Source organism: Harmonia axyridis, chromosome 5, assembly GCF_914767665.1.
Source record: "Harmonia axyridis chromosome 5, icHarAxyr1.1, whole genome shotgun sequence".
Classification (NCBI taxonomy): domain Eukaryota; kingdom Metazoa; phylum Arthropoda; class Insecta; order Coleoptera; family Coccinellidae; genus Harmonia; species Harmonia axyridis.
In genome coordinates, this window is record NC_059505.1 from 631,190 (window position 1) to 657,038 (window position 25,849).

Consider the following 25,849-nt stretch of genomic DNA (forward strand, 5'->3'; position numbering starts at 1 on the left):
CAAAAACATCAGTTATCTGTTCAATATCATAATGTATATAATTAATATACTCTTTTTTCTTCATTTATATTCAAGTTTTTATTTCGTATAAAGTTGGGAGGTGCAGATTTCGATTCTTCAATTGAATTTTTTCTATCTATCTAGGTTCGTTCATTCTTCATCATTGTTCAAATAAATACTTTCATGCCAATTTTTATATAGATCGAGTAATTTCAAACTCCAAATTAATTTAAATTGTATTTAATAAGATCCAAATTGAATTGCCCATATCACAAAGAGGAATGTAATATTCATTGATTTTATCTGTGGTTAACCTATATAATTGATCTATTTTTTTAATCGGGAAAGATGACTAAATTCTGAAGATAAACAAATAAAACTTATGATATATTTGGAAGTACACTCGAATTAACAAATTTATGCTGTTATGATATTTAAAAATATTTGCTACAATATCTTACCGATAAAAACTCCATAATGAAATCGTTTAGATTATTTGTTCACCAGAAAAATTTCAGTGGTTTGTTTTGAACTATACAATATTTTCAATATTTACTATGACAATATTTTCAGAGGAAGATTTGATCATAAATCCAAAAGATCTTCCTGAAGCTAAAAAAGGAGATATCGTTGAAATATATCATACACCTCCTGAGAGTGATAAAACCAAAGATAATGAAGAAGAGAATCCCAGACTTCTTTTACAAATTAAAACTTTATCAGAAGAAATATTACCAACAAAAGGGGTTGCAAAAGGTGGCACGAAGTCAAAAATCCAAATTTTTATGTAGCTAATGTTAATTGTCTTTAGATACTTTGAGTGTGGAGCAGAGTATAGCAACAACTTTTGGATTGAAGATTTATAAAACTGTTTCTGTAAGAATTGTGAATCCAGCAGATGTAGCATTAGAATCTATAGAATTGACCTTTAAAGATCAGTATATGGGAAGATCAGAGATGTGGAGATTGAAAAGTTATTTAGTAAGATATATTCATGACTAACTCACTCGACGTTTGAATTATTTAGACATAATGTTAATTTTATATTGGAATAAAACAATATGTTTTTGATTATTACATCAGAAGTATATTTTTAGGAAAATAATCTAATTTTTTTGTTTCAAAATTCATAATTCAACATGAAATGAGTTGAGCTGCTGAAGTATTTCATTAAATTTATGATGAAATTTAGTTAGACAGGATTTTTCAAATTTTTTTTCAGAAAGATACTTGTATGTATATGAATAAAAAATTGGAATTTTGTGGTGGTGCAATTCGTTGCCAAGTATATGAAATGTGGGCACAAGGTGAAAGAGTAGCTTGTGGCATCCTAACTGAAGATACCAAAATAGTTTTTCGATCATCAACTTCAATGGTATACCTATTCTTACAAATGTCATCAGAAATGTGGGATTTTGATATATATGGTGATCTTTATTATGAAAAGGCTGTGCATGGATTTCTAGCAGATTTATTTGCCAAATGGAAAAAACATGGTAGTAATCATGAAGTAACCATTGTTTTATTTTCAAGAACATTTTATGAAGCTTCAAGTTTAGAAGAATTTCCTCATCATATGAGAGAATGTCTACAGAAAGACTACAAAGGTCGATTTTATGAAGATTTTTATCGGTAATTTGTATTATCAGAAAATATCCTTCGATGGTAATTTTTATATTTTTAGGGTTGCTGTACAAAATGAGAGATACGATGACTGGTGTGGGATTTTAGTTCAGCTTAGGAAAATATTCTCTGAATATTTGAAGATTGTCTTAGAATATCACTCCAGACCTAATGTATCTATTCCTACAGCTACGAATAGCACCGCAGCTCAGGGAAATTTTTTGGAAGTTCTCAATATGTCTCTCAATGGTACAAGTATTTCTCTCTTCTGAATTGCTATTGTAATTTCACTCTTACTATTTCAGTGTTCGAAAAACATTATCTTGATAGAAGTTTCGACAGAACTGGCCAACTAAGCGTTGTTGTAACACCAGGTGTAGGAGTATTTGAAGTAGATAGAGAACTCACAAATATAACCAAGCAAAGAATAATTGATAACGGAGTAGGAAGTGATCTTGTCTGTGTCGGGGAACAACCTCTACATGCAGTTCCTTTATTGAAAGTATGAAAACTACAAAAAGTGTTTGAACATATTAATGATTGATAATTTCTAGTTTCACAATAAGGACGCACACAAAAATGTACCTGATGACTATTCAATGCCTCATTGGATAAATCTCTCTTTCTATTCGTCAAATAAAAAAATTCCACATTCAAATTTTGTGCCTCGAATCAAACTACCGCCAATCACAAAAACTAAGAAAAAAGCAGAGCCGGAAGATGAATATATTCATAAATCCTTCTTCGATTATGATGCCTACGATGCGCAGATATTTCAACAACCACCCGTTCATTCTATTGAAATAAAGTGAGTTAAAATATTCATCTAGTGCTCTATTCTGATACCTCAAATTATTTTCAGTACTATTCAAAGTAAACTGAGCTATCGCTATAAACGAAGTTCTGGAAGCTTGTTAAACGATGAAGAGGCCGCTAAATTCAAACGTAAATTATCCGATCCTGATATTCAGCAAAAAGTTGACTCTATCAACAGATCTGAACCTATTGCAATACCTCCAGCCCTCACTAGTCCAGTGATTTCTCCACCAACTGAAGGTAAATACTGGTGTCTTAACTGAATTTTCTTTGGTGCAATATTTGACTCAATATTCAAATCGTTCAGGGAAATAATACTTAAAACAAAAAAAGAATAGATTATCTTCAACTAGTGAACCCAATAGATGTTTTCCATCAGAAATTTGGTGACACGAATAATTTGAAAAATATGCATTCTCCATCACGAATTTGATTCCAATAGACTTTTGTCACCTTTGAATTTTTGCATATTTCATATATTTTATGGAAATCATAATTTTTGCTTTTTTTTCAAATGCAGAACAACTTTTGTAGACTTATATTGGGCTAATTGAAAAGTCCCCGGTCTGATGCACAGATGGCGGTGCTAGTATTAAATCCATATGATTTTTAGTTAGTACCAACCTTCAAACGATACTTGTCAAAATTTGACAGCAGTCCGACCATTAGTTTGTGAGATATTGCGTTGTGAGTGTAGCAACTATTGTTATTTGAATAAAGATGGAAAAAAAATTAGTTTGTAAGATAGCAGACATTGTGAGGATATCATCTAAACGTGAAAACCGCAAGGCTCTATCTTAAATAACAAGCGAGAAACCTGGCAGTCTCACCCAAAATGGGATGCACTGTACATCATATCATTCACGACTATCTGTACATGAGAAAGCTGTGTGCAAAATGGGTGCCTCGTGAGCTCACAATCGCTCAAAAGCAACAACGTGTTTATGATTCTGAGCCTCAGAATCATAAACACGATCAAACACTGCTCAGAATCTGAGCAGTGTTTGAAGATGTTTAAGTACAATAAACCTGAATTTTTGCGTCGATATGTAACAATTTATGACAATATGTGACAATGGATGGAACATGCTCCATCATTTCACTCCAGAGTCCAATCAACAATCAGTTGAGTGGACTACACACGATGACCCGAATCCAATGCGAGGAAAAACACAACAGTCATCTGGCAAGGTTATGGTATCAGTATCCTGGCATGTGCAAGGTATAATATTCATTGATTACCTCCAAAAAGGCCAGACCATCAACAGCGATTATTATATAGCGTTATTGGATCATTTAAAGGATGAAATCGTTAAAAAACGGCCCCATTTGAAGAAAAAAAGGTGATGTTTCAAGACAATGCGTCGTGTCACAAATCAATGAAAACAATTGCAGAATTACATGAATTGGGCTTCAAATTGCTTCTGCATCCACCGTATTCGCCAGATCTGGCCCCCAGCGACTTTTTTTTAGGAAAATCGCTGTGTCGCCCTCGAAGGCTACCTATGTTGTATAAAAAAATCGAATTTTGCCAAAAGTGAGTTTTACTATGGTAGACCGGGGACTTTTCAATTGGCCTGTTCTAGAAGCCGGGCATCTCTAGGTCAGGGTTCTGTATCCAAACAAATAAAATTTCATTCAGTTTACAAGGGTGTCCATGAAGAAGTCAGCTTTTTTCAAGAGGTTAGACCCCCCAAATGTCATCAATTAATAAAGACAGCTAATTCTTGGGTACCTTACTCTTGAAACATTTTGCATCAATTCAGTGTAATTATTTTTTAGTGGATGAAAAGAAGGAGGTGTCGCCACCTGTTCGTATGGTTGTAGGATCTGAAGGATCCCCTCCCCTTGAATCTAAAGCTCTAATCAATCCTTTCGATCCTACACATGTTACGATAAAACTCACCTCAAACCGTAGAAGATGGACTCATATATTTCCAAAAGGTAACAACTTTCTTGATTCGAACACTTGAATATGTATTGAAAAAAAAATGTTGTAGGGCCTACTGGTGTTTTGATACAGCAACATCATTATCAAGCTGTCCCTGCTCAGAAACAAGAGGATAAAACAAAAATTTCCAGTGAAAATTCATCTTTCTGCATGATGGATGTTTTGAATGAGTGTAAGTTCATATTTTAATCAATTTCAACACATTTGGAAGATTTACTGATGATACAAATAAACAATCTAATTGCCTAATACTCTAGTATGTACTTTTTGAAATAATATTCAAAGGGCATACATTTATTGTTTATACTCGGTGGGACACTATTATACAGTGTTATCCAATAAGAGGTTTAATTTTGGATAGTCTGGTATCCGGGCAGCTGTCACTTTTGAAGCTGTCATCATTTGACAAGTAAAAACCATGCTATTACTATAAATGCACACGGTTTCGATTTTTTACATCACTAGCTTGTCCCAATAGCTCAAATTTTTCCATCGTTTCACTCAAAAGGTCTTTGCAAACTGTGACTGCAAAATTTTCACCACCTCTGTTTGTAATGGCGTAGTTTTTACTTGTCAAATGTCAAAAGATGACAGCTTCAAAAGTGACACTTGCCCAGATAGCTGTCTATTCAAAATGAATATGGGAAAACCCTATACATTCTATATATGAGTTCTGAAATTTATATGAATATTCGTGATCTAGGCAAAAGGAACGTGAATAATACATTTTCTCAAAAGTATCATATTGCATTATTCTCATTCATTTTTGATTCATGCAAGAATAAAAGTCTCTCCAAAATTTGCTTACAGATTTCAAAAAGAAACCTAATACTTCTACTCCAGGAATTAACACATCAGGACCATCAAAAAATCCAAGCAAAAGTTTGACTTATCTTTGGGGAGCCACAGGGGAACAAGAATGGACTCCTGCATTAACAACAGGTAGATGATAATTTAATTGAATATTATTCATTTTGATCTTATCGATGTCAAATCCATACAAACGATTCAAGAGAAATGTTATGATAATTAAAAAAATTTCAAATTTAATGGAAAAGCTTGCGAAGATTTTCTATTTCTTTTTATTGATTATTAATTAGATTTTCGTAAACTAATACATACTATTTTAATCTATTAATATTAGTTGTGATCACATTTTATTGAGTTTGAACTAATATTGTATAAGTAAAGCCTTTCAAATTTGCAGAAAAATATATTTATTACATTATATTTAGGTGGTGAAAAATATGAAGAGATCGTTGACAAAATGCATGAGGCGTGTTCGAAAAATATTTGTGAAGATCAAATCAAATCATTTTTCTCTACGTGAAATTCAAAATTTTGTGGTTACTTCATTTTATTATCCATAACAAGTACGTGTGGCATCAACCATTTTGATAGTTATTTTATATCCAAATATTCATGTAGAATACTCATTCATATGACTAAAACAATCCTTTAGGAATTCTGTGGAAAATCCGTTTTTTTTTGCAATACCTTACAGAACAAAATCGTTCGGGAATATCTCAGTTTCCCACAGATTTCATGGTTATATTTCATTATTATATGTTGGTACTCGGAATTCTCCAGTCACAGATTCATCTGTTATCTGTCAAATTTGTGATACAGAAGACTATTCTGCCAACCAACATTTTTCAATGCAAAAATGACTAAACGATATTTTTGGAGATATTCCATCAATTTCAATAAAAATTTGGTGGATTAGAGAAAATAATGTATAATACTCGTACAGAAGGCTCATTCTAATACTCGTTCATTGAATTTTGAACTTATGGAAGAATATCCAATGCCTTCTGCACTTTTATTATAAATAACTATTATTATTCTTATGCTTTTCAGAATAGGTGTGGTTTACATTTTATTTCTAGCCGATATAAGTTGCTGTCATTGAAATCTTGAAATTTTTTTGCAACCGGGGAACAAGAAATCAGTCCTGGAAATTCAACTCACTTCACTTCATAAAACTATTGAATGAAAAAATAATCAGTTTGTTGCGCCACCTGATTCTGTACACTGGTACTCATCAATCCTCATTTGAATCGTAAATAATTATAAAAAATTAAAAACTTATTCATCTGGGTGTTTCAGTTGAAGCAGCGAACATTAGTAAAAATATTAAGACTTTTATATAATAATAACAAAACCCATTTTGAGATTCATTGGAAAAACCTCTCATAAGACACTCCTAAATGTTATCATTTGGACTCATTCGGACTCGTTCACCTTTGTTCCATGTGCATCTTCATCGTCTGTCTGTCTGTCCCGGAAACTGGATTATGAAGTCAATGAAGTGCTCATAGGTTTGATTTACAGATTTACTATCTTTTACTCCTCTTCGGGAATCTAGTTTCAGTTATATCAGCTTTGCTTGAAGAATAGTTTTTTTTTTTTTCGAAGATTTATGTGAATGTGTTTGTTCAGCTTGTATGTGCTGTAGTGTGTCATTTGAGATTTATTTGTATTCAATGCAATAATTCAGTTTTAGTTCTTAGCGTGCACTAGTTGAACCACGTAATGGATCTAAAATACTGGCAGATTGTTTCGAATCAATAAATACTGTTCAGTCCAGTATTGGTATTAAATGTAGCCAATGCTCAGTAAAGGGATTTTCAATAAAAGGTTTCATTTTGAATAGTCCGCTATCTGCGCAGCTGTCATCTTTTGACATTTGACAAGTAAAAACTACTAAAAATGGAACGATACCGTATTACATCGTATTTTGAATTAAGCTTTCCAAAAAGGATATTACACCGTATTTTGCATAAAGACTTAGGTCTTAAAGCTTTTAAAGTTGTTCAAAATGATCCGGATATTCATCGAAAAATCATCTTCAGTGATGAGGCCTATTTTCACCTTGGAGGCTATGTTGATAAGCAGAATTGTCGCATTTGGGGCTCGGAAAATCCACGAATGAATGTTGAAAAGCCTCTCCATCTTCAACATGTCACTGTTTGCTGCGGTTTGTGGGTTGGTGGTGAAATTGAACCTTACATATTCGAAAATGAGGCTGGTGTAACTGTTACAGTAAATGACTAGAGTGTGAAGCTATGATAAAGGATTTTTTATGGTCGAAATTGGAAGATATTGATGTAGGCGACGTTTATTTCCAATAAGACGGCACTACGTGCCACACAAACAACGATAGATTTAATGTAACAATAATAAAATACAATTGCAATTCTGTAAGATAAGTTTCAAGGCCATAATAAAATACAATTGCAATTCTGTAAGATAAGTTTCAAGGCCATGTTATGACAATTGGCCACCGAGATTTTGTGATTTAACTCCTTCAGACTTTTTCTTTGAGGCCACGTTTAAGTCTATACCGATACTCCACAATCGATTCAAGACATTGAAGATGGAATTTGTGAAGTTATCGAGGACATACAGCTGCAAATGTGCGAATTGATAATGGAAAATTTCATGAAAAGGTTATGGTGTTACAACCTTAGCCGTGGCTGCCATTTGTCCGATATTTTGCCATCGTTAATGGCATAACTTCCCCCTTACAATGTAATAAAATATACTCGTTCATTTTTTAATATTAAAATAAAATCTTTTATTGGAAAACCCTTTATTTCAAAATTTTTTCAGTAATATTTCAGATTTTTCCGTTACGTTTCGCTCAGTATTGAGGTGAACATCTTCAAAGAACCTTTGACCAGTTTCTAAGAACATGTAGTATTGTAAAAATCGGTAAACGTTATTTTAAAAATATTGTTTTTGTTCTTTTTTATACTTTGATTGAATATAAATATATTCTGAATGGTGTTGAGAATTTTATCATTTCGTTTTAGCATATCTGCTCATGTAATATGTACATTTCCCTCATAACATATTCACTAACATTTGTTTAGTCGCTTTTTTGTTCATGTTGCACAAATTATTCAAATTCATCACTATGCAATTTCTCCTAAAACTTACCTTATTAACAAAATGACAAACGCTATTAAAATTTTCGAGATTAGATCTTATAGTATGTAGTTCTCTAGTGGTTTTATTAAAGGATTTTTATGTTTTTTTTTTTAAGATATCAATTATGTTCTTAAAAAGGTATTTGAGAATATTTCCCTAATATTATTTTTTTGATTAGGCGTGGATTGGAAATCCCTGACCATCCCAGCTTGTTTACCAATAACAACAGATTATTTTCCTGACGAACGAGCATTGAACATCGATTATGTTGTTTCACTATACAGTTTAGTACCGGATAGTGTATCTGCTGATTTTGCCCAACAAAGGCCAACATATCGAAAGCTCTTAACAACCGAAGAAGTATTCAGGGAGTTGATTTCCCAAAGATTGGCGCAAGGGTTTCAGCTGATAGTAATGGAAAACAATGAGAAAACTAACAGTTCATTCACTTCCAAACAGAGTGTTGTTAGAGCCACAACTCCAGAAAATGATAATTCTTACTTTTTATCTATTGGTAGACTGTTTCATAAAATATATTTATCCGGGAATGCCATTTTCGTTACGAGATATAGACCCAGGTAAGAGGCATGAGTTATATTAATATGAAAAAGGTACTGGGAATTGATAAAACACAAAATATGTATTATTCATTCAAATTCATTTTATTGCCATTAAAGTAAGCTTCTCCAGGCGCTTAAAGGGTAATTTGAGCCTGGAAAAAGAAAAAATCTGTGGGAGCCATATCAGGGAAATACAGTGGTTGTGAAATAAATTACTGGGTTTTCAATAAGAATTTTGAATAGCCCACTAAATTGTTAAAATGGAAACCTTGTGGGAAGGTGTTACTTATGATAATATTTTTTTCATTAATTCTTTAGCCAAGCAAAATTTCTTAAAAATCTATTATTCAATTCTAGGCACCCTTATCCTGGATTTAAATATCAATACAGGTATAGATTTCACGCACCACATCATGATAAGTATGAAGAATCGTATGCTTTATTTACAACTGAGAAATTGGAACACTACAATTGGAACTATCTGGATCATTACATTTGTACAGGGGGAGATTCAGAATTTGTTCTAGTTGAAGCGTTAAAATACTGGAGGTAAAGTGAAATTCCATCTGCGAAAACTGATGTTGAAATAATCTCCTATTTCTTTCCTAGATTCAGAGTTTATCTCGTACCAGCAAACAATCCTGCAACAAAAAAAATCATTGAAGGCCATCCTCATTTCAATATTTACACTTTGCCAACAAGTACCGATTATCAAAATATGGTGGAAGGTTTCTCCAAGTTCCTTGAAACGGCTATAAACAAAATAAAGAGAACTCAAGTGTGCAAAAAACCAAGGGTTCGTTTAAACCATTCAATAAACATGATTGTTTTAGTTATTTTTTTTTTCAATTTCTTATTAATTTTATTAATTATTAATATTTTTATTAATTATTAATTTGCATGCTATCTGCTTTTTACGCATGTTGTAGATGTCTTTGAACATAACAAACAACGCACCTCTTCTCCAGCCAAGACGCAATAGTATGAGCAATTTTTTACAGGTAGATATTTCTTAGATCTTAGTTATACCTTCATTTATTAGTCATGGGTGGTTGAAAATTGAATTTAAAAGATGATATCGTTGAATTAATTTAAAAACTTTGGATATAAAAATAGATTTAATAAAATAAAGAATTTCTGCAATGATTTTTTTTCAATTCTCATATTTTATTGATTTTTTTTTAAGATATATCCTGTTCTTCAAATTATTTAACTTTTTCAGTTTATATCTGCTGGAAAAAGTATTCAAAGCCTTTACATTTGGAATATCAAAATAAAGTCAGTTTTGTAATAGAATATGCTTTTTTTTTAGTTTGTGTTCAGTATTTTATTTTCATTCTTCATTAATGAGATTTTAAATATAAAGTTTTGTGGGATTCTGTGTAAACCTGCTGATTATGAATATTAGTCTCAATTACTCATGACTAATTCATTCGCTTGAAAAAACTTCATTTTTATAATAATTTGAAATATGTTTTTAGCTCAGTACCCATTTGAAAGGTTCTATTTCGAATAATAGAAATATTTTGTTCGTACCAATCTTATCATCATTCAAACTTTCTGCTATAAAAAATGTTTGAATATTAAATGTTAAAATAATTTTGCGATGCAACATAATTTTTTTATTGGATATTGAATTTAGTTGCTCTTCTTCAATTCAATGGATTCTGAATGATTGCTTAGCTTTTTCAATACTTTCTATGAAAAACTTTGATATTAGATTTCTTCACTAATGCCTTGGCTTCTGTAGAGAATTCTTTTACAGTTAGCTGAATTTAATTTACTAGTGCTAAAACAATTTTGATTAAAAAAACCTTTTAAACGATATGTGTTTATGTCAAAGTGAGTGTGCTGACTTATTATTATTATATTTTCATAGGATAAAATATTTTTTTGCATGTCATATTGAATAATAACTACTAGAAATCTGTGACATTTAATATAATCAGTATTTTGTAGTAGTTTGACGTGCTGTTTATAATTTCTAGAATTATGTTTTCTTCATTCAATTAAAATATTTTCCAGAATATGAACAGCTCTCCATTCCGTGAAAGGATGGACAGTAATAGGATGCCTGATAGACCTCGGCTCAGGTTTGACTAGAATTTTTTCTTTCAGCATCATTTTACAGCTTGGAGTGCAACTGAGTTTTTCTAGCATCACTAAGTTTCTTCGAATGTAGTTACTAATATTTATTACTCATTTGTAGATTTAATATCTTTGCCTTCTCTGCTTAAAATACACTTTTCACTGCTGATTTGCTTGCAGACTACATCACGAACTGGTGAAAGATTTTTACCTCCATCCTATAGGTTGGTATCAATTTTTTTATCATTAAAAATTATCGAAGCAATAATTATTCTGTTTGAACTTATTTCTTATCAAGTCAAATTGAAAACTATGAAAAAAGACATCTTTTTTTAGCGACCACAGTAAGTCCTAAAATCACCACTTTTCCTTTATTGAAGAATGCACAGCTCTTCCTAATAATGCTTCATTTATTTGTTTACTTCCATTTGTGATTAATTTTATACTTGTGATGGTAACTGAAGAAGGTATTGATTGAGTAGAAAATTAATTTAAGTAGTTCTTCTATTTTAGTAACGATTTTAACAGTTCTTTCATTATTCAAAACGATTCTATGATTCACTCATTTAAATAAATCTAATAATAAATACATAGCATATAAAGAGAGAGAGACATATTGAATATGAATCAATCAAAACTTTTCATTTTATGTCACGTGATTTAGCTTCCTTTATCATTGGTTGAAATTCAAACATCTTTATTCTCCTGATCACGTGGCATGAGGCTCAATCTTTCTCTCTCTAATGTCGGAATCAATGCATCTATGTATTATTAGATCGTTGATTTTAATTAATAGCATGGATCAAACCTGAGTTTTTCATCAATTTCAGATAGAGAAATGTATTTGTGTTCAATGATAGAGAAACAGATCCTGAGATAAAAATGAAAGAACTTTTTTTAGTTTAATAATCTTTTAGTAGTTTTTTTCTTTTTAAATTTCTTCTGCCAGTGCACTCTGGAGTAGTTTAATTAAAAACAGAATTATTCCTAAGCCTTACAGTTTTGAGTTATGGATTTTGAGTGTTTCATTTAGATTTTGCAATAAATAAGCCTGATATAAATAGCATGATATCTTCTATATATAGATTTTTCAAAATTCTCTTTTAATTGGAGGTTTATTGATTAATTTAATAACATTGTTTTCACTCTAATTATTATAGCAAAACCTCTGTAGTGTTGTTATTAATAAAATTAGGGTTTCAGGAGTATCAGTGTAATGAAAGATAATTAACACAATTATATTTTAGATCTGGATCTAAGGTAGATCGCAGCAGAACATCTACAATGACCCAAGAATCGTGCAGCTCAGAAGCACAAGGTGTTGACGTCTTCTCAGAAGAAAGGTTAGAAATTATGAACTTTTTTCTTCTGATTTGATTATAATTTTTTAAGGAAATCCGTTCATTCTGTCATACCTTGTAGAAGAATACCGTGCGGGAATATCTCAGTTTAACACAAATTTCATGGCTATATTTCGTTATTATATGTTGGTACTCGGAAATCTCCTTTCACGGATTTATCTATCATCTGTCAAATTTGTGAAGCAGAAAACAGTTCTGCCAACCAAAATGCAAAAATCACTGAACAATATTTAAGGAAATATTCCATTAGTTTCATTAAAAATTCAGTGAAATAGAGAAAATTTAGTGTGATGCTCACACAGAAAGCAATCAAACACTTATTCATTCAATGTTCATTCAGTTTTAAACTTGTGGAAGAATGTCAATGCCTTCTGCACTTATAAACTTATAAATAATTATTCCTCAATTATAAAAATATTCTTTTGATAAATCTCTCCTTATTTTATAGTTCGTCAGTGCCTGGTCCAGTTCTGAAAACATCTGCTTCAAATTCAGAAATTATAGAAGCCATGAAACACCCGTTGAATGGAGTATCTTTCATTAATATGCAGCAAAATTTGCCATGCTACACTTTTGTTGCGGCTGAAGCTGTGACTTGGCTTATTACACACATGGAGGGTTCTTTAAATGTCGAAAAGGCTGTTCAAATCATGGAGGGACTTCACAGCGAAAATCTTATATGTCATGCGTCAGGAAACAGAGGAAAATTGTTCCAGTATGGATTCTATTTATTCTATATTTGTGGAGCTATCGATAAAGGTTAGTAATTGAAATAATTGAACAATAATATACAATTTATTCACCCGACAAAAATTTCACATTACACTTTGTATTCATATCTTCTGTTTTTGTTTGAGTAGTGAGTAGATTTGATTTTTTTTTCTTTCAAAGATGATAAAGATGCGTTCCATCCAAACGGAGACCTTTCAACCTTTGAGAATGAATGGCTGGAAGTGGAAATAAAGTCATCTTTGCATTGGGGTATACAACAGACACCATCAAACTTGAGCCCAGCAACCTACACCACTGGTGAATATGCTGTGCCCCACTTCTTGTGTGAAGACATCAATGTCGACTATGCTGAGGAAGATATAAAAGGTAGGATATTTAAAATATTGATATATCAAAACTTTTTTGAGTAAACTTTAAAAAAGAATTGAGGTCTATCCAAGAGTTAAGAAGGAAAATGAGAGACTCTTTGGATAATTTTAAGAAAAAAAGTCCTATAAACAAGGCCACACAAATGCTTCGTTTTCGAGATACAGGGTGGTTCTTGTAGTCTTGTAACTTTTTTTGATTATTATACCAGTTTTTCGAATCATCATTAATTTTCGCTACACATTGGGTGAATAAGTACCAAATCTCGAAATCAGTAGCAGATGCGACAAAACTACAAAAAACCAAAAAGTGTAGTACTGGACCAAAGATTTTTTTTAATTTTTCTAATCTACCAGTGGACCTTCAGAAAAAAGTTCTGGAGGAAAGAAGCGGGCACTGTTTCAGGAAAAAATATCACCCTGTAGATTTGCATTTAAAATTAGTTTATCACATGATGAATTGAAATATCTATGCCAAATTTAAGTTAAATATCTTGTAAAGGGGAGATGTTATGAGAAGAAAACTTGAAGAAAAATCAAACTTTAACACCCTGTATCTCGAAAACAAAGCGTTTGCGGGCCCATGTTTATAGGTATATAACTTTAAGTTGGCTTTACTGTTCAAGATGGCGACCGATTTAACAGCTGTCAAGTGATTTATTCTCAGTTTGGTTTGGCAATTCATCATGAGTAGACTCACGCCTGAACAACGCTTGCAAATAGTGCAATTTTATTTCGAAAATAATGGTTCTGTGCGGAATACGTATCGCGCACTACGTACATTTTATTTTGTTTAGCGATGAAGCGCACGTCTGGTTGAATGGCTACGTCAACAAACAAAACTGCCGCATTTGGAGTGAAGCTAATCCTCAAGTGTATGTCGAAACACCGTTACATCTAGAAAAACTGACTGTTTGGTGCGCTTTATGGGCTGGTTGAATCATTGGCCCGTACTTCTTCAAAAACGATGATGGCCAGAACGTTACAGTCAATGGTGAAAGGTATATAGCCATGATTACTAACTTTTTCATTCCTGAATTGAACAACCATGATGTCCAGGAGCTGTGGTTCCAACAAGACGGCGCAACATGTCACACAGCTCGTGCCACAATCGATTTATTGAAAGACACGTTTGGTGACCGCCTAATTTCACGTTTTGGACCTGTGAATTGGCCTCCAAGATCTTGTGATTTAACACCGCTAGACTACTTTCTGTGGGGCTATGTAAAGTCATTGGTCTATGCGGATAAGCCACAAACCCTTGACCATTTGGAAGACAACATTCGCCGTGTTATTGCCGATATACGGCCACAAATGTTGGAAAAAGGAATAACAAGGAATCTCTCATTTTCCTTTGCACTTCCAATTCAGAAACACCTGTATACACATACAGTTCTGTGGTTTCCAAGGGCGCAAGTGGCTCCGGAATTCATTATTCATTAAAATGAAATCAAAAAAAGGATTAATCCCATCAGAATTTGAAAATTCCGGGTTTTTAAGGCGTGGCCTAGACGATGTTTCACCTTACGTTTCACCTACTACTGCGGTAAGAATCTTCATCGAAGAAATCCAGCGTCGAGTTTTTTCAGAGGTTTCATCATTGAAAATAATACCAAAATAAGATAAAAAATCTTGGATGAAAAGACTATCTATTTTTAACGAAAACCAATCGATTCCATGAAAATCGAAATGGAAAACTTTTCGACAAACCTTATGACATTTAATTTCTTACGATAATGGTCTGTTGGAAAACTTACAATCTCAAGGACAAAAACCTGTTTAATTCCCCGCCTGCGCAATAAGCAATACTTCATATCGAGTTGCTCCGTCAGTATGCGATAAGATTGTTGTTGTGGAAATTTCAAAAACACGGAAAATTATTGAAAAATGTTCGGGAATATTCTCACCTTGGATCTGGTGGACAGGGTGTTCGCCAACACCTACGCGAAGAAGAAGCAAACTCCCGATCTGAGTCAGTCGAGTTCTTCAGAATCCGTTGCCAGTTCTACCTCTATGAAAAATTCATGGAGATCTTCGATTTCCAGCATAAATTCCATCGAACACTTTGAGCTGCCTCCTCATATGAGAACCTCTTGTATGGACGTGAAAATATTCGATCCCGTACATCTGACACTCAGAGTAGAGCACGGAAATACGCTGGTGATGGAGGGAGTACACGAAGAAGGCAATGACGATCATGGTTCTATAGTTAGGCATTTTTCTAGAAGGGAAATCATACCGGAGACTTGCGATGCTTCAAAGATGAGAACTGAATTGCTGAGGGACGGTCTGCTGATTGTGACAATCCCGAAACGTAAAGTCGAAAGACAAAATTCGGCAGAATCTTCAAGTTCAAACCCGCTTTCGCCTACGAAACGTGTAAAAGATGTTCCACAGTCGCCCACAAAACGAGTTAGATTCCTGTCAATTGAGGAAAAGGAAGAGAAGAAATCAACGCAGGGTACCCCGAAAAAATAAAGTCATAATATGAATATCTACTTGGATTTTCATACCACACATCCGTCTTATTGTTTCTGTTCAATTCTGTTTGCAATACGTTTGATTATATTTCATTTATTATATTAATTTTAACTTGTTATTGAATATTTAATATATCCGTTTTGAATTTCAATAAAATGTTTATAATATGAACATCTTTGTTTTGTTGGTTTACTCACAAAAAAATCTGAAGATAACATGTACTGAAGCATGTGTCTTGGCGATATACAGGCGGTCTAAATCGAACAGTATAGAAACAGATATGGTTTCTATACTGAGATCGAACTATTAATATAACATAGAGTAATGAACATATATTGAGGGAGTATACGCAATTTTTACATGTCCCCAACATGGTTAGATCACGTTGTCGGATTTTGATATATTTTCAAATCCACTATTTTACTATATCCTTATGAATGTATATTATATTGAATGGAATATATTTATTTCAGTGATTCCCGATTAAATATGCAAATTTGAATATTTGGAATCCGATATTTTTCCTAATTGTCGAATTTATAATAAGCAGAATATTTATTATTTTCTGTATCTACCTGCTGAAATCCAAGGTTTGGCAACTTTTGCTCTCCTAGTGTCATCGGTTGTTTCAGGTTGTTTGGCACGCTTGAAGTTTGTTTTCTGAATTTCTGATATATTTAGGTATTTATTTCAATATATTTTGAGTTAATATGGAACGTTGATTCACTATGGGACATAAGAAGTGCGTTCTTTGAGGAGAAACTCGCGAATTGAGTGAAATATCGTATCACTGATATGTTTTCATTTACGCGCACCTTATGTCAAATTTGATAGTTCATGTTGGGGACAAAATTTGCTTACTGCAAATGAAATATGCTATCTCTATCTATGTTTATCACTCTAATAATATAAAAAATACTTGATAATTAAGACCCTTAAATCAAGAGTTTCATATATTCCCAAGAAGCAGAAACCTCATCATCATTTAACTCATTTCAACGACTTTACAAGCATTCGTTCCAAAATCATACTGAATTATGAATTATTGTACTTCATTGCATTTTTTCAGGTCCACTGTTCAAGAGGATTAGGTTAGAAACTGATGTGTCAAATAAAAGTGACAGGGTTGAATGGGGACACGTCAAATATCAAACTGTCTTCAGGCCCGATCAAGCATATGAATTCATAATAGAATGGTTAACATCTTCAGGTTCTATCATAGCTGAACTTGTGAGTACCTATATTATTTTGTGTGCATATCTTAAAAACTCGCTTTTTCAAATTTTTGTCTGTCTGTAGTTATGTACAAGCTTGTATTGTGCTAGATTAGCGAAAAAAGATCGTGGATCTGTTTGTGCGAGTTTATTTTTGACAATATATGTTTGTTCCATTGCAAGAATTGTGGAAAAATACCTTGGTTTTATTTTTCGCATAATGTAAATTATATTTCTTTCAGTTGAACAGCTGGAATCGAAAAGCTCAAAGTTGTGGATTGCAAATGATACCAATCCCTCATGATCCTTTGGCTCTCCCTTATTCAGACAAATCTGATCCCTTGAGGGGACCTATATATATTCCATTAAATGCAAATTGTCTCCAGAAAGATGATCAACTATTCAAAGGTACTATTATTTCATCTCTTTATTTTGTATAATTAAAACTAGGTTTTTTTTAATTTTATTCTCTTGTCTCTTTTTTGATGTTTTTTCGTTTTTAGACTTTCCTGAGGACACAGCTGCAGAACGACTCTTCCTTTTCCAAGAAGCTATTGTGCAACGGTTCGGTTTCTTAAATTGCCACTCCGAAACCTCAAATTCTAGCAGTTCATCATCGAGGGAACACCAATATGTACATTGCACAGGAGCTGTTTTTGTCTTGTTCTCGTGTACCACGACAAGGTCCAGAAGTAGGGTCACTTCAATGAGTAAAGGTAGAGCCACTGGTAGATACTCCGTGCACGCAGATATTGTGCCTAGTCCTCATGAGGCCTACATTACGAGACATGTGAGCGGAAAGAATAAAGACGACTATGATAACTCTAGAAAAGTGAGTTTTCGATATCTTTCATAAGTGAATTATTTATTATTACTTCATTTTAACTAATATCACTCCATTTAAAATCAATTGTAAAGAGTTTTCCAATGAGAGATTGTGACCCCAAAGAAAAAAGTCTCAAAAAAGTTTTCAATAACAAGACCTCAGTGGCCAATTATCATCGCCTTTTCAAGAAATAACTCGGCCTGGACAATTTTTTTGCGAAATTGCTATTGTTTAGTTGCTGTGTGCCACGTAGCGCCGTCTTGATGAAAATAAATGATGTCCACATCAATATCTTCCAATTCCAGCCTTAGAAAATTATTAATCATAACATGGTAGCGCAATCCATTCACCGTAACAGTTCCACCAACCCCATTTTCATATAAGTAAGGTCCAAACTAAGATGCATAGAATCCCTGGTGTGTGTACTGATTCGATTTTGTTTCAGACTTTCTGAGATATCCACCTGTTGATTTGGTGTTCTGCTTCACCAGAGTTCTGAAAGTTCAGAAATTTTAGAATTCCCGCTATCTGCCTGGCGCCGTTTAAAAATGAAATACTGATTTTAGACTTTACAAACTTTCACAATTAATTATAAATCAGATATGGAATATAATGACAGAGTATAGAAGCTTGTTACGAGCATAGAATATAAAATATTATTGTTCTATACTCAAAGGTCACGAGGTCCGAGAATACGCTCTATTAGTGTGACTTCACACACCGCCATTTTTGGTTCTCCTTTCAGTGTTCGGAATCCAAACAAATAAATTGTCATTCAAATTAGTACGGTGTCGTTGAAGGAATTGGCTTGTTTTCATAAATAAGAGTATTTGAGGAACGATTTCAGTATTAATTGATAGACAGAAGGAACGAGGTTAATACCAGTAAGTTTGAATCCTGTATCATTCCCCAGATTTTGTAAAAAGCCGTGTTTATTAGTTGAACTTCAAGTTCGATCTTACCGGCATTAATCTCGTGCATTCTGTCTATCAATTAATAGTAAAATCGTTCCTTAAATAATCTTATTTATCAAAATAAACCAATTTCTTCAACGACAACGTACTAATTTGAATGACAATTTGTTTGTTTGGATTCCGGACACTGACATGAGAACTAAAATGGCGGTGTGTGACGTCATCACTAATAGAGCGTATAGAGAGAAATGTCAAATATAAACGATGTATGCGCCATCTGAAACAGACGCGATCCCTCGAAATCAAGTAGGTATAAATCTGAAAAATCACCCTTTTGTCCGAAAGTTTACAAGTATAAGTAGACACACCAGGCCTTCTACGCATCTTACTTGTCACTGATCTATGATTAATTGAACTCGACTCTGATAAATATTAATCCACATATTTTTTCGCAGTTGGGATACTTGTGGTCTTGGAATCATATGGTCAGCAAGAGATGGCGCTCAAACCAGGCCGTTGATAATAATTATCTTACAAGGATGTTGAAGGATTTCAGAGAATTCTGCGCAAATGTGGATAACAGGTTACAGGAATTTTTAGATGAATGCTGGGAAGTGAAAGTGGCTGCCTCCGCGAAAAATATTACTTTGTGAATTTGTTCAATAATTATTCGTCTTGATTTTAAACTGGTATACATACATTCGATAGTCTTGTGATAATTGATAGAGATTAAAGTTTTATATTAAACTCTTTTATGTCTACATAATAAAAAGTATTTTTTATGTCTCCGCTCGTTTCATTCCATGAATTATTGTAATAATTGAATATTTGGTGAATTCACCAATTTGAGCATATGAAACTTGCAACAATCTTGGGTTCTTTTATTCCATGCAATTTGAAAAATCAATAAAAAATAGGGTGTTTTATTAGAAAAAAACATGTTTGACCATTAACTTTTTTGGTTCACCCTGTATTTTCCAAAACATTGAGAATGTAGCTCTAATGGAACCTAATGATACTATAATAGAGCGTCGCTTCAGTAGTGGAGCACCCTGTATAATATGAGGATACACGCAAAATGTCACCTAAATTTTAGGTTTTTCATATTCTTCCTCAATTTTCTATGCTCCTGATGATCTTATCAACAAGGAATTTTACAACAAACATGAAACTTTATATCTACTCGCAAAATCTCAAGTTGGTCGCATTTTGAGCAATTGATTGTTTTCTTCCGATATTCTTCTTAAATTTTCATTGGTCCTGGCAAAGCGATCAACATGAAATTTTCCATGAAGCTTGAAATTGTTCATTTCAGAAAAACAAGATTTTGGCATTCCGGATCTGAACCTACCCTGAAATGTTCAAGTTTCTATGTTGTTCCGTTCGAGAGTTATCGTGTTTACGGACGACCGGAACTACAGAACACGGTCATAGAGACGAAATGATTGAGTGACCTGTTCAGCGAACAACCGCTAAAAAACAGTATAACATTACTTTGGTTTTGTTTCGATTGTTAAATTTAAAATCAAATCCAAATTTTGCTCTTGCAATCATAGAATATTATATGTTACTTCGGAACAGGTTAGCTCAACCTGTTCTTGGTACCTGTTCTTTCCGAACTTTGCACCACAGAATACTAACTTTGCACGGCTTCAGTGCTTAGGTGCATGTTTGTGGTTTTGTATGTTTATTTATTTATTTTTTATTAGGTTATTAGATACTGGTGTTCACATAGAGGCGACTTGAAACGGCAAGCACAAATAAAGTGAATCTGCTCTCGGAAGTCGGAGCTGCATCGTTCTTTAAAAGAACAGGTTCTTTTTTGGCTGTTCCGTAAAGAGTTTTGTTTACTGAAAATTAGAAGAATTCAATCGCTGCGATGTGAAAGAATATTTACAACTAAGTAACTCACCATCAAAGATCTATAAAAATCCATGTCCCCGGCGGGGTTTGAACCCGCTACTTTCGGAACCTGGTCGCCTTTCATAAAAGAACAGGTTCTTGCAAAAGAATCAAACAGTTCTGAACTGTTCTTTCATTCAACCTGTTCTTTAACAACTCTAACCTGAAATATTCTGTGCTTGCAACAGGAACTTGTAACTAATGTAATGTTTGGATTGCGTATTTTTCAAGAGTTTCGAACAATTAAGATTTGCATTTCATTTAAATGAGGCTTCATTTCCTTTTTTTCTACTTATCCAATCAAGCAAACAAACAACTAGTGCAACTACCGACTGTGGAGGGCAGCACTGTTGAAACAGTGTTCTGTGATGGAGAACCGAGAGTAACCGAACGAAGGTTGATGTCTGTTGGGCAAACCGAGAGGCACGAAGAATTGAATGTAGGATTAGGCCAGATGTTTTGATGTTTGTCAACTAGGTAGTGAGAGCTGCGATCATTTATGATAAATATTATGAAAAACGTTAAAAAACGGGCGAATCATTAGACGTCGAGTTTGTTTTCTGTTAAGTTCGTTGAAAATGAGTTAGGACTAGATAATTAAACAATGGATTGGTTCAAAAGTGAAGTATATCTTCTTTTATTGTGTGTGTCTAGTGTTTATAATGAGGATATCCAATCTTTTATCAAAGAAGGTAAGGTTCTTAAATTTAATACATATATCTTTCAACATAAGAGTCAATAGCGAACAAATTGTAATTCATAAAAAAGAATATCTTCAGAGAGGAAGGGAAACTTGCAAGTTTTTTTTTCAATTCTTGGAAGTGTGACAAACAGGCCTGGTATCAAGACAAGTTGAACTTTCATCGTTTTATTTTAGTATGCAGTACTGGAAGTTCATCTCAATCTTGTTGATATAAATATACTCCTGATATCTCGAAGTTTACCTGTCTTATTAGAAAATTGATTGAGTGAGTCATTTAACTGCCGTTCACTCAACTTCCACTATTATTCCCGCTACCTCATTTCTTATTATCAATTTCAATTTTCCCTAATTATTCTTGTTGAATCATTTCGCTAATTTCTGTTATTGCACATGAATCATATTTGGAAGACATGGACAGAGGTTTTGTTTATTTTTTTAATTTTCACGTGAAGAGAATGGTTTTGAATGAATTCATTTTAACCTTTTCAGTCAAGTGAACATTTATCATAACCCATAAATTCAATATATAGACATAGGGCTTAAGGTCAGTGGCATTCGTTTTATAGGTGTTACTATAGGTATGATTTATCCTTGGATTTATCTTATATGGAAAGCATTTTTTTTTGGTCATTTCCGATACATAAATAATGCCCTACCTAGGTATATCTAAGTCATAAAAGTGATTCACTTTTGGCAGCTTTTATCCTTATTTCCCTAATAAATAAAATGAAAGCCTTATTGTCACATTTCAGAAGCAGTACTAAGATCTCTGAAAATGTTTCTGAATCGTGATTTGAGAGATTTAATTGTGAAATATATATTTCATTTCAATTTTAATCTATCTTGGAGAATCACAGATAAACAGTTTACTCTGCCCACTTAGCGATATCTTTCAATACCATTTAAATTATCAGCATTAAGTATATTCAACTTATGTTTTTCATATTAATTTCTATATGCAGCTAGGTACCTATTCGACTGCATTAATTCACTAAGTGAACTGATCCCAAATATATTTAAATTAATGTTTATAAGTGCGCTAAATGAAGTGTTGTTATTCAAGAGAATCACAGTTTACAGTCTCTGCTTCTGTTTACAAATCGATAGCGAGCCTTGAATTTATATTGTACATTTGAATTTGAAAATAAGCGGATAGAGGATGTGGTTCATAACTTTCAGCTTCTTATCCTTCAACTGCAAATCATTAAAATTCGCATTAAGAAACAGACCCTGCCTTGATTTCTCCAATAATTTTTTGATATGGTTCGTTGTTATCAATTTCCTGAGATATTTTGAGATGGATTGTTGCAAAGGTTTTCTATAACTTTTCAAGTAATGTTATGTAGCGTAAATATTGATTCCATCGATTGAATTCAAAATATCCAAGCCTGTACAATAATTTGAACAGTTCATACTTGATATAGAAATCATTTGCTAAACTATATTCGCTCTTTGAGCTCGAGAACCTTATGAATTTTTTAAACATCTTATTTGTATCTCGAACAAACAATAGTTTTATGATCCCGAAGTGTTTATAGCCCTCTATCAAACTGATGGCATGGTACCCGAAAGTATCAGTTTGAAATTGATGCTTGCACACCAAGATATATAAAAATCAGTAACATAACGCAAAATGTTTTTTTTTTAATTTTTGTCTGTTTTTACACGCGAATCTCCAAAATGACTGCGCAGATTTCTTTGCGATTTTCACAGTTTGAGGATTTCTTTGTTTGAAATCGATTGGATGTGAAAGAAATTATCGCAATTTAGCGTAGCGGGCTTTATCTGGTACTCAATATGTAATTCAGTGACAATTGCGATCTGAAAAATGTTTCTCTCGAAAATGGAAATATTTTTCTTCAATATACAGGGTGTTCCTAAAGTCGAGGTACAAAGGAAAATGAAAGGTTCCTTGGATAATTAAAAAAAAGGCTTAAAAACATGGGCTGGTAAACTCTTTGTTTTTGAGATACAGGGTGTTTCTTGTAGTCCTACTTTTTAATGATGATTATTCCTTTTTATCAATTTTTTTATTAATCTTAGATTAGAGTATAAGGTGAATGAGCTTCAAAACTTATAATTAATTTATTCATCACATCTGACTAACTATATCTTTCTGATAATTTGGATATTCCTGAGGATTACTAAAGAATTGTTTGAAATTTTTTTTTTTGAAATCGATACGACAAAACTACAAGAAACTGAAAGGCGAAGTACTGGACCAAAGTTCATTCTTACATTTTTCTAAACTATCAGTGGCTCACCAAAAAAAGTTCTGGAGGAGGAAGCGGACACTGTTCCAAAAAAAGTATCACCTTATAGATTTGCATTCAAAATAAGTATATCACATGGTGAATACTTTAAATTGGAATATCTATTCCAAATTTAAATTGAATATCTTGTAAAGGGAAGATGCTATGAGAAAAAGACTTGGAAAAAATCAAACTTTAACACCCTGTATCTAGAAAACAAAGTGGTTGCGGGTCTATGTTAACAGGACCTTTTTTTTCTTAAAATGATCCGAGGAATCCGTCAATACGCTCTATTAGTGACCGACACACCGACATTTTAGTTCTCCTGTCAGTGTTCGGAATCCAAACAAACAAATTGTCATTCAAATTAGTACGGTGTCGTTGAAGAAATTGGCTTATTTTGATAAATAAGGTTATTTAAGGAACGATTTTACCATTAATTGATAGACAGAAAGCACGAGATTAATGCCAGTAAGTTCGAACTTGAAGTTCAACTAATAAACACGGCTTTTTACAAAATCTGGGGAATGATACAGGATTCAAACTTACTGGTATTAACCTCGTTCCTTCTGTCTATCAATTAATACTGAAATCGTTCCTCAAATACTCTTATTTATGAAAATAAGCCAATTCCTTCAACGACACCGTACTAATTTGAATGACAATTTATTTGTTTGGATTCCGAACACTGACAGGAGAACCAAAAATGGCGGTGTGTGACGTCACACTAATAGAGCGTATTTAGTTTGTACCTCAAATTTAGGAACAGCCTGTATATCCTTCTCCAAGTTGTAACTTGGATTAACAAACGTATTTCAAGTAACTATAAAATAAAGGTGCAAAACACTAGTTTCACGTTTCAGGAAACAATGGTTACAGTGTTCGTCGGTCAGTCAAAATGAACGATAAGAAAGTATACCGGCAGGGTATTATTTTTAGCCACGGTAGAAATAATAAGAAATGTTGAAGACTGCAGACATGCGGCTGCAGTGGAGATGTTGACCTGCAAAAGCGTTGAATAACTTCGACGTCTCGGCATATGCCAAATTTAAAGCGGGAAAAATCGTTGAAAATGTCTCAAGGACCGTAGCTAATGGCTTCAGAGACTGATAAAAAAAATTGCGTTCTCAGCGGGTTCAATACTACTAACAGTATTTCTTTGATTAGGCTTCGACAAACCGACATAAACAAAACAGAAAACGATATCTAGAATGGCAACATGTCTATCGCGAAATGTCCACGGTATTTTTTTGATAAAAAGAAAGTACAATGTGAAGGGTGTTTTTTTTAGAGCTATAGAATTTTAAATTGCAATAAAACAACGATGGATTATTCAATTGACATTAATTTTATTTATCCGCAAGATGATCTTGTGGCATTACATTTTAAATATGATTTCTGGCATATGACCGCCACGGCTGGCTCAGATGTAGTCCAATCTGGACATAGCCCCACAGAAAGTAGTCTAGCGGTGTTAAATCACAAGATCTTGGAGGCCAATTCACAGGTCCAAAACGTGAAATTATGCGGTCACCAAACGTGTCTTTCAATAAATCGATTGTGGCACGAGCTGTGTGACATGTTGCGCCGTCTTGTTGGAACCACAGCTCCTGGACATCATGGTTGTTCAATTCAGAAATGAAAAAGTTAGTAATCATGGCTCTATACCGATCACCATTGACTGTAACGTTCTGGCCATCGTCGTTTTTGAAGAAGTACGGACCAATGATTCCACCAGCCCATAAAGCGCACCAAACAGTCAGTTTTTCTGGATGTAACGGTGTTTCGACATACACTTGAGGATTAGCTTCACTCCAAATGCGGCAGTTTTGTTTGTTGACGTAGCCATTCAACCAGAAGTGCGCTTCATCGCTAAACAAAATTCGCTTATGAAAATGGGGAACAACGGCAATCTCATTTTGGGCCCATTCGACGCCTTACTTGATGATCGTTTGGCTTCAATTCTCGCACGAGTTGGATTTTGTAAGCACGCAAACCAAGATCCTTCCGCAAAATCTTCCATGAAGTGGATGGACACAGATCCAATTCCTGTGCTCGGTGGCGGATAGACTCATTCGGGTCTTCCTCAATGCTTCGCTCTACAGCAGCAATAGCTTCTTCTGTA

At 33.5% G+C, this 25,849-nt stretch overlaps 4 protein-coding genes across 10 annotated transcripts in view; 3 read left to right on the forward strand and 1 right to left on the reverse strand.

The window, feature by feature from the left end:
* The first annotated feature begins 326 nt into the window (after positions 1-326).
* Positions 327-19,653, forward strand: LOC123680309 (GATOR complex protein Iml1). Of its 6 annotated transcripts, none has more exons than XM_045618138.1 (24): positions 327-520; positions 574-756; positions 812-981; positions 1,223-1,632; positions 1,685-1,872; positions 1,929-2,125; positions 2,178-2,431; positions 2,486-2,679; positions 4,222-4,383; positions 4,440-4,562; positions 5,201-5,332; positions 6,694-6,711; positions 8,505-8,904; positions 9,244-9,435; positions 9,496-9,682; positions 9,816-9,887; positions 10,912-10,979; positions 12,222-12,317; positions 12,784-13,094; positions 13,227-13,433; positions 16,983-17,143; positions 17,370-17,535; positions 17,631-17,959; positions 19,323-19,653. In XM_045618138.1, exons 1-24 carry the CDS (start codon positions 478-480, stop codon positions 19,518-19,520), a joined length of 4,461 nt encoding a protein of 1,486 aa, XP_045474094.1. In that variant the 5' UTR covers positions 327-477; the 3' UTR covers positions 19,521-19,653. The 6 variants fall into 6 exon arrangements, with proteins under 6 accessions (XP_045474094.1, XP_045474096.1, XP_045474097.1 ...); XM_045618140.1 differs by lacking the exon at positions 10,912-10,979 and adding an exon at positions 11,155-11,198; XM_045618141.1 differs by lacking the exon at positions 9,816-9,887.
* Positions 9,308-25,849, reverse strand: part of LOC123680316 (ankyrin repeat-containing protein DDB_G0279043-like) — a 79,820-nt gene continuing 63,278 nt past the window's right edge. The window contains exon 2 of one of the 2 annotated variants that reach the window (XM_045618150.1): positions 9,308-9,527. In XM_045618150.1, coding sequence (XP_045474106.1) covers positions 9,505-9,527 — 23 coding nt within the window. In that variant the 3' untranslated portion in view covers positions 9,308-9,504. Of the gene's footprint in view, positions 9,528-13,111; positions 13,416-25,849 lie in introns of those variants that run through there. The other variant, XM_045618151.1, reaches the window with a different exon arrangement.
* LOC123680315 (alpha-crystallin B chain-like) lies at positions 15,227-16,084 on the forward strand. Its single transcript, XM_045618148.1, has one exon. The coding sequence runs from the start codon at positions 15,320-15,322 to the stop codon at positions 15,908-15,910; it is 591 nt and encodes a 196-aa protein (XP_045474104.1). The 5' UTR covers positions 15,227-15,319; the 3' UTR covers positions 15,911-16,084.
* The window catches only part of LOC123680310 (disintegrin and metalloproteinase domain-containing protein 12), a 48,496-nt gene continuing 43,802 nt past the window's right edge, over positions 21,156-25,849 (forward strand). Inside the window, exon 1 of the mRNA XM_045618144.1 lies at positions 21,156-21,461. Coding sequence (XP_045474100.1) covers positions 21,374-21,461 — 88 coding nt within the window. The 5' untranslated portion in view covers positions 21,156-21,373. The remainder of the gene's footprint in view (positions 21,462-25,849) is intronic.

What these genes read in the sequence shown, in the direction of transcription:
- LOC123680309 (XM_045618138.1), top strand. Translation starts at nt 478, where the DNA reads ATGAAATCGTTTAGATTATTTGTTCACCAGAAAAATTTCAGTG. An exon ending in AACAAAAGGGGTTGCAAAAG is followed by an intron (nt 757 to 811) that starts GTGGCACGAAGT and finishes AATTGTCTTTAG; the next exon opens with ATACTTTGAGTGTGGAGCAG. An exon ending in TTTTATGAAGATTTTTATCG is followed by an intron (nt 1,633 to 1,684) that starts GTAATTTGTATT and finishes TTATATTTTTAG; the next exon opens with GGTTGCTGTACAAAATGAGA.
- LOC123680315 (XM_045618148.1), top strand. Translation starts at nt 15,320, where the DNA reads ATGTTCGGGAATATTCTCACCTTGGATCTGGTGGACAGGGTGTTCGCC.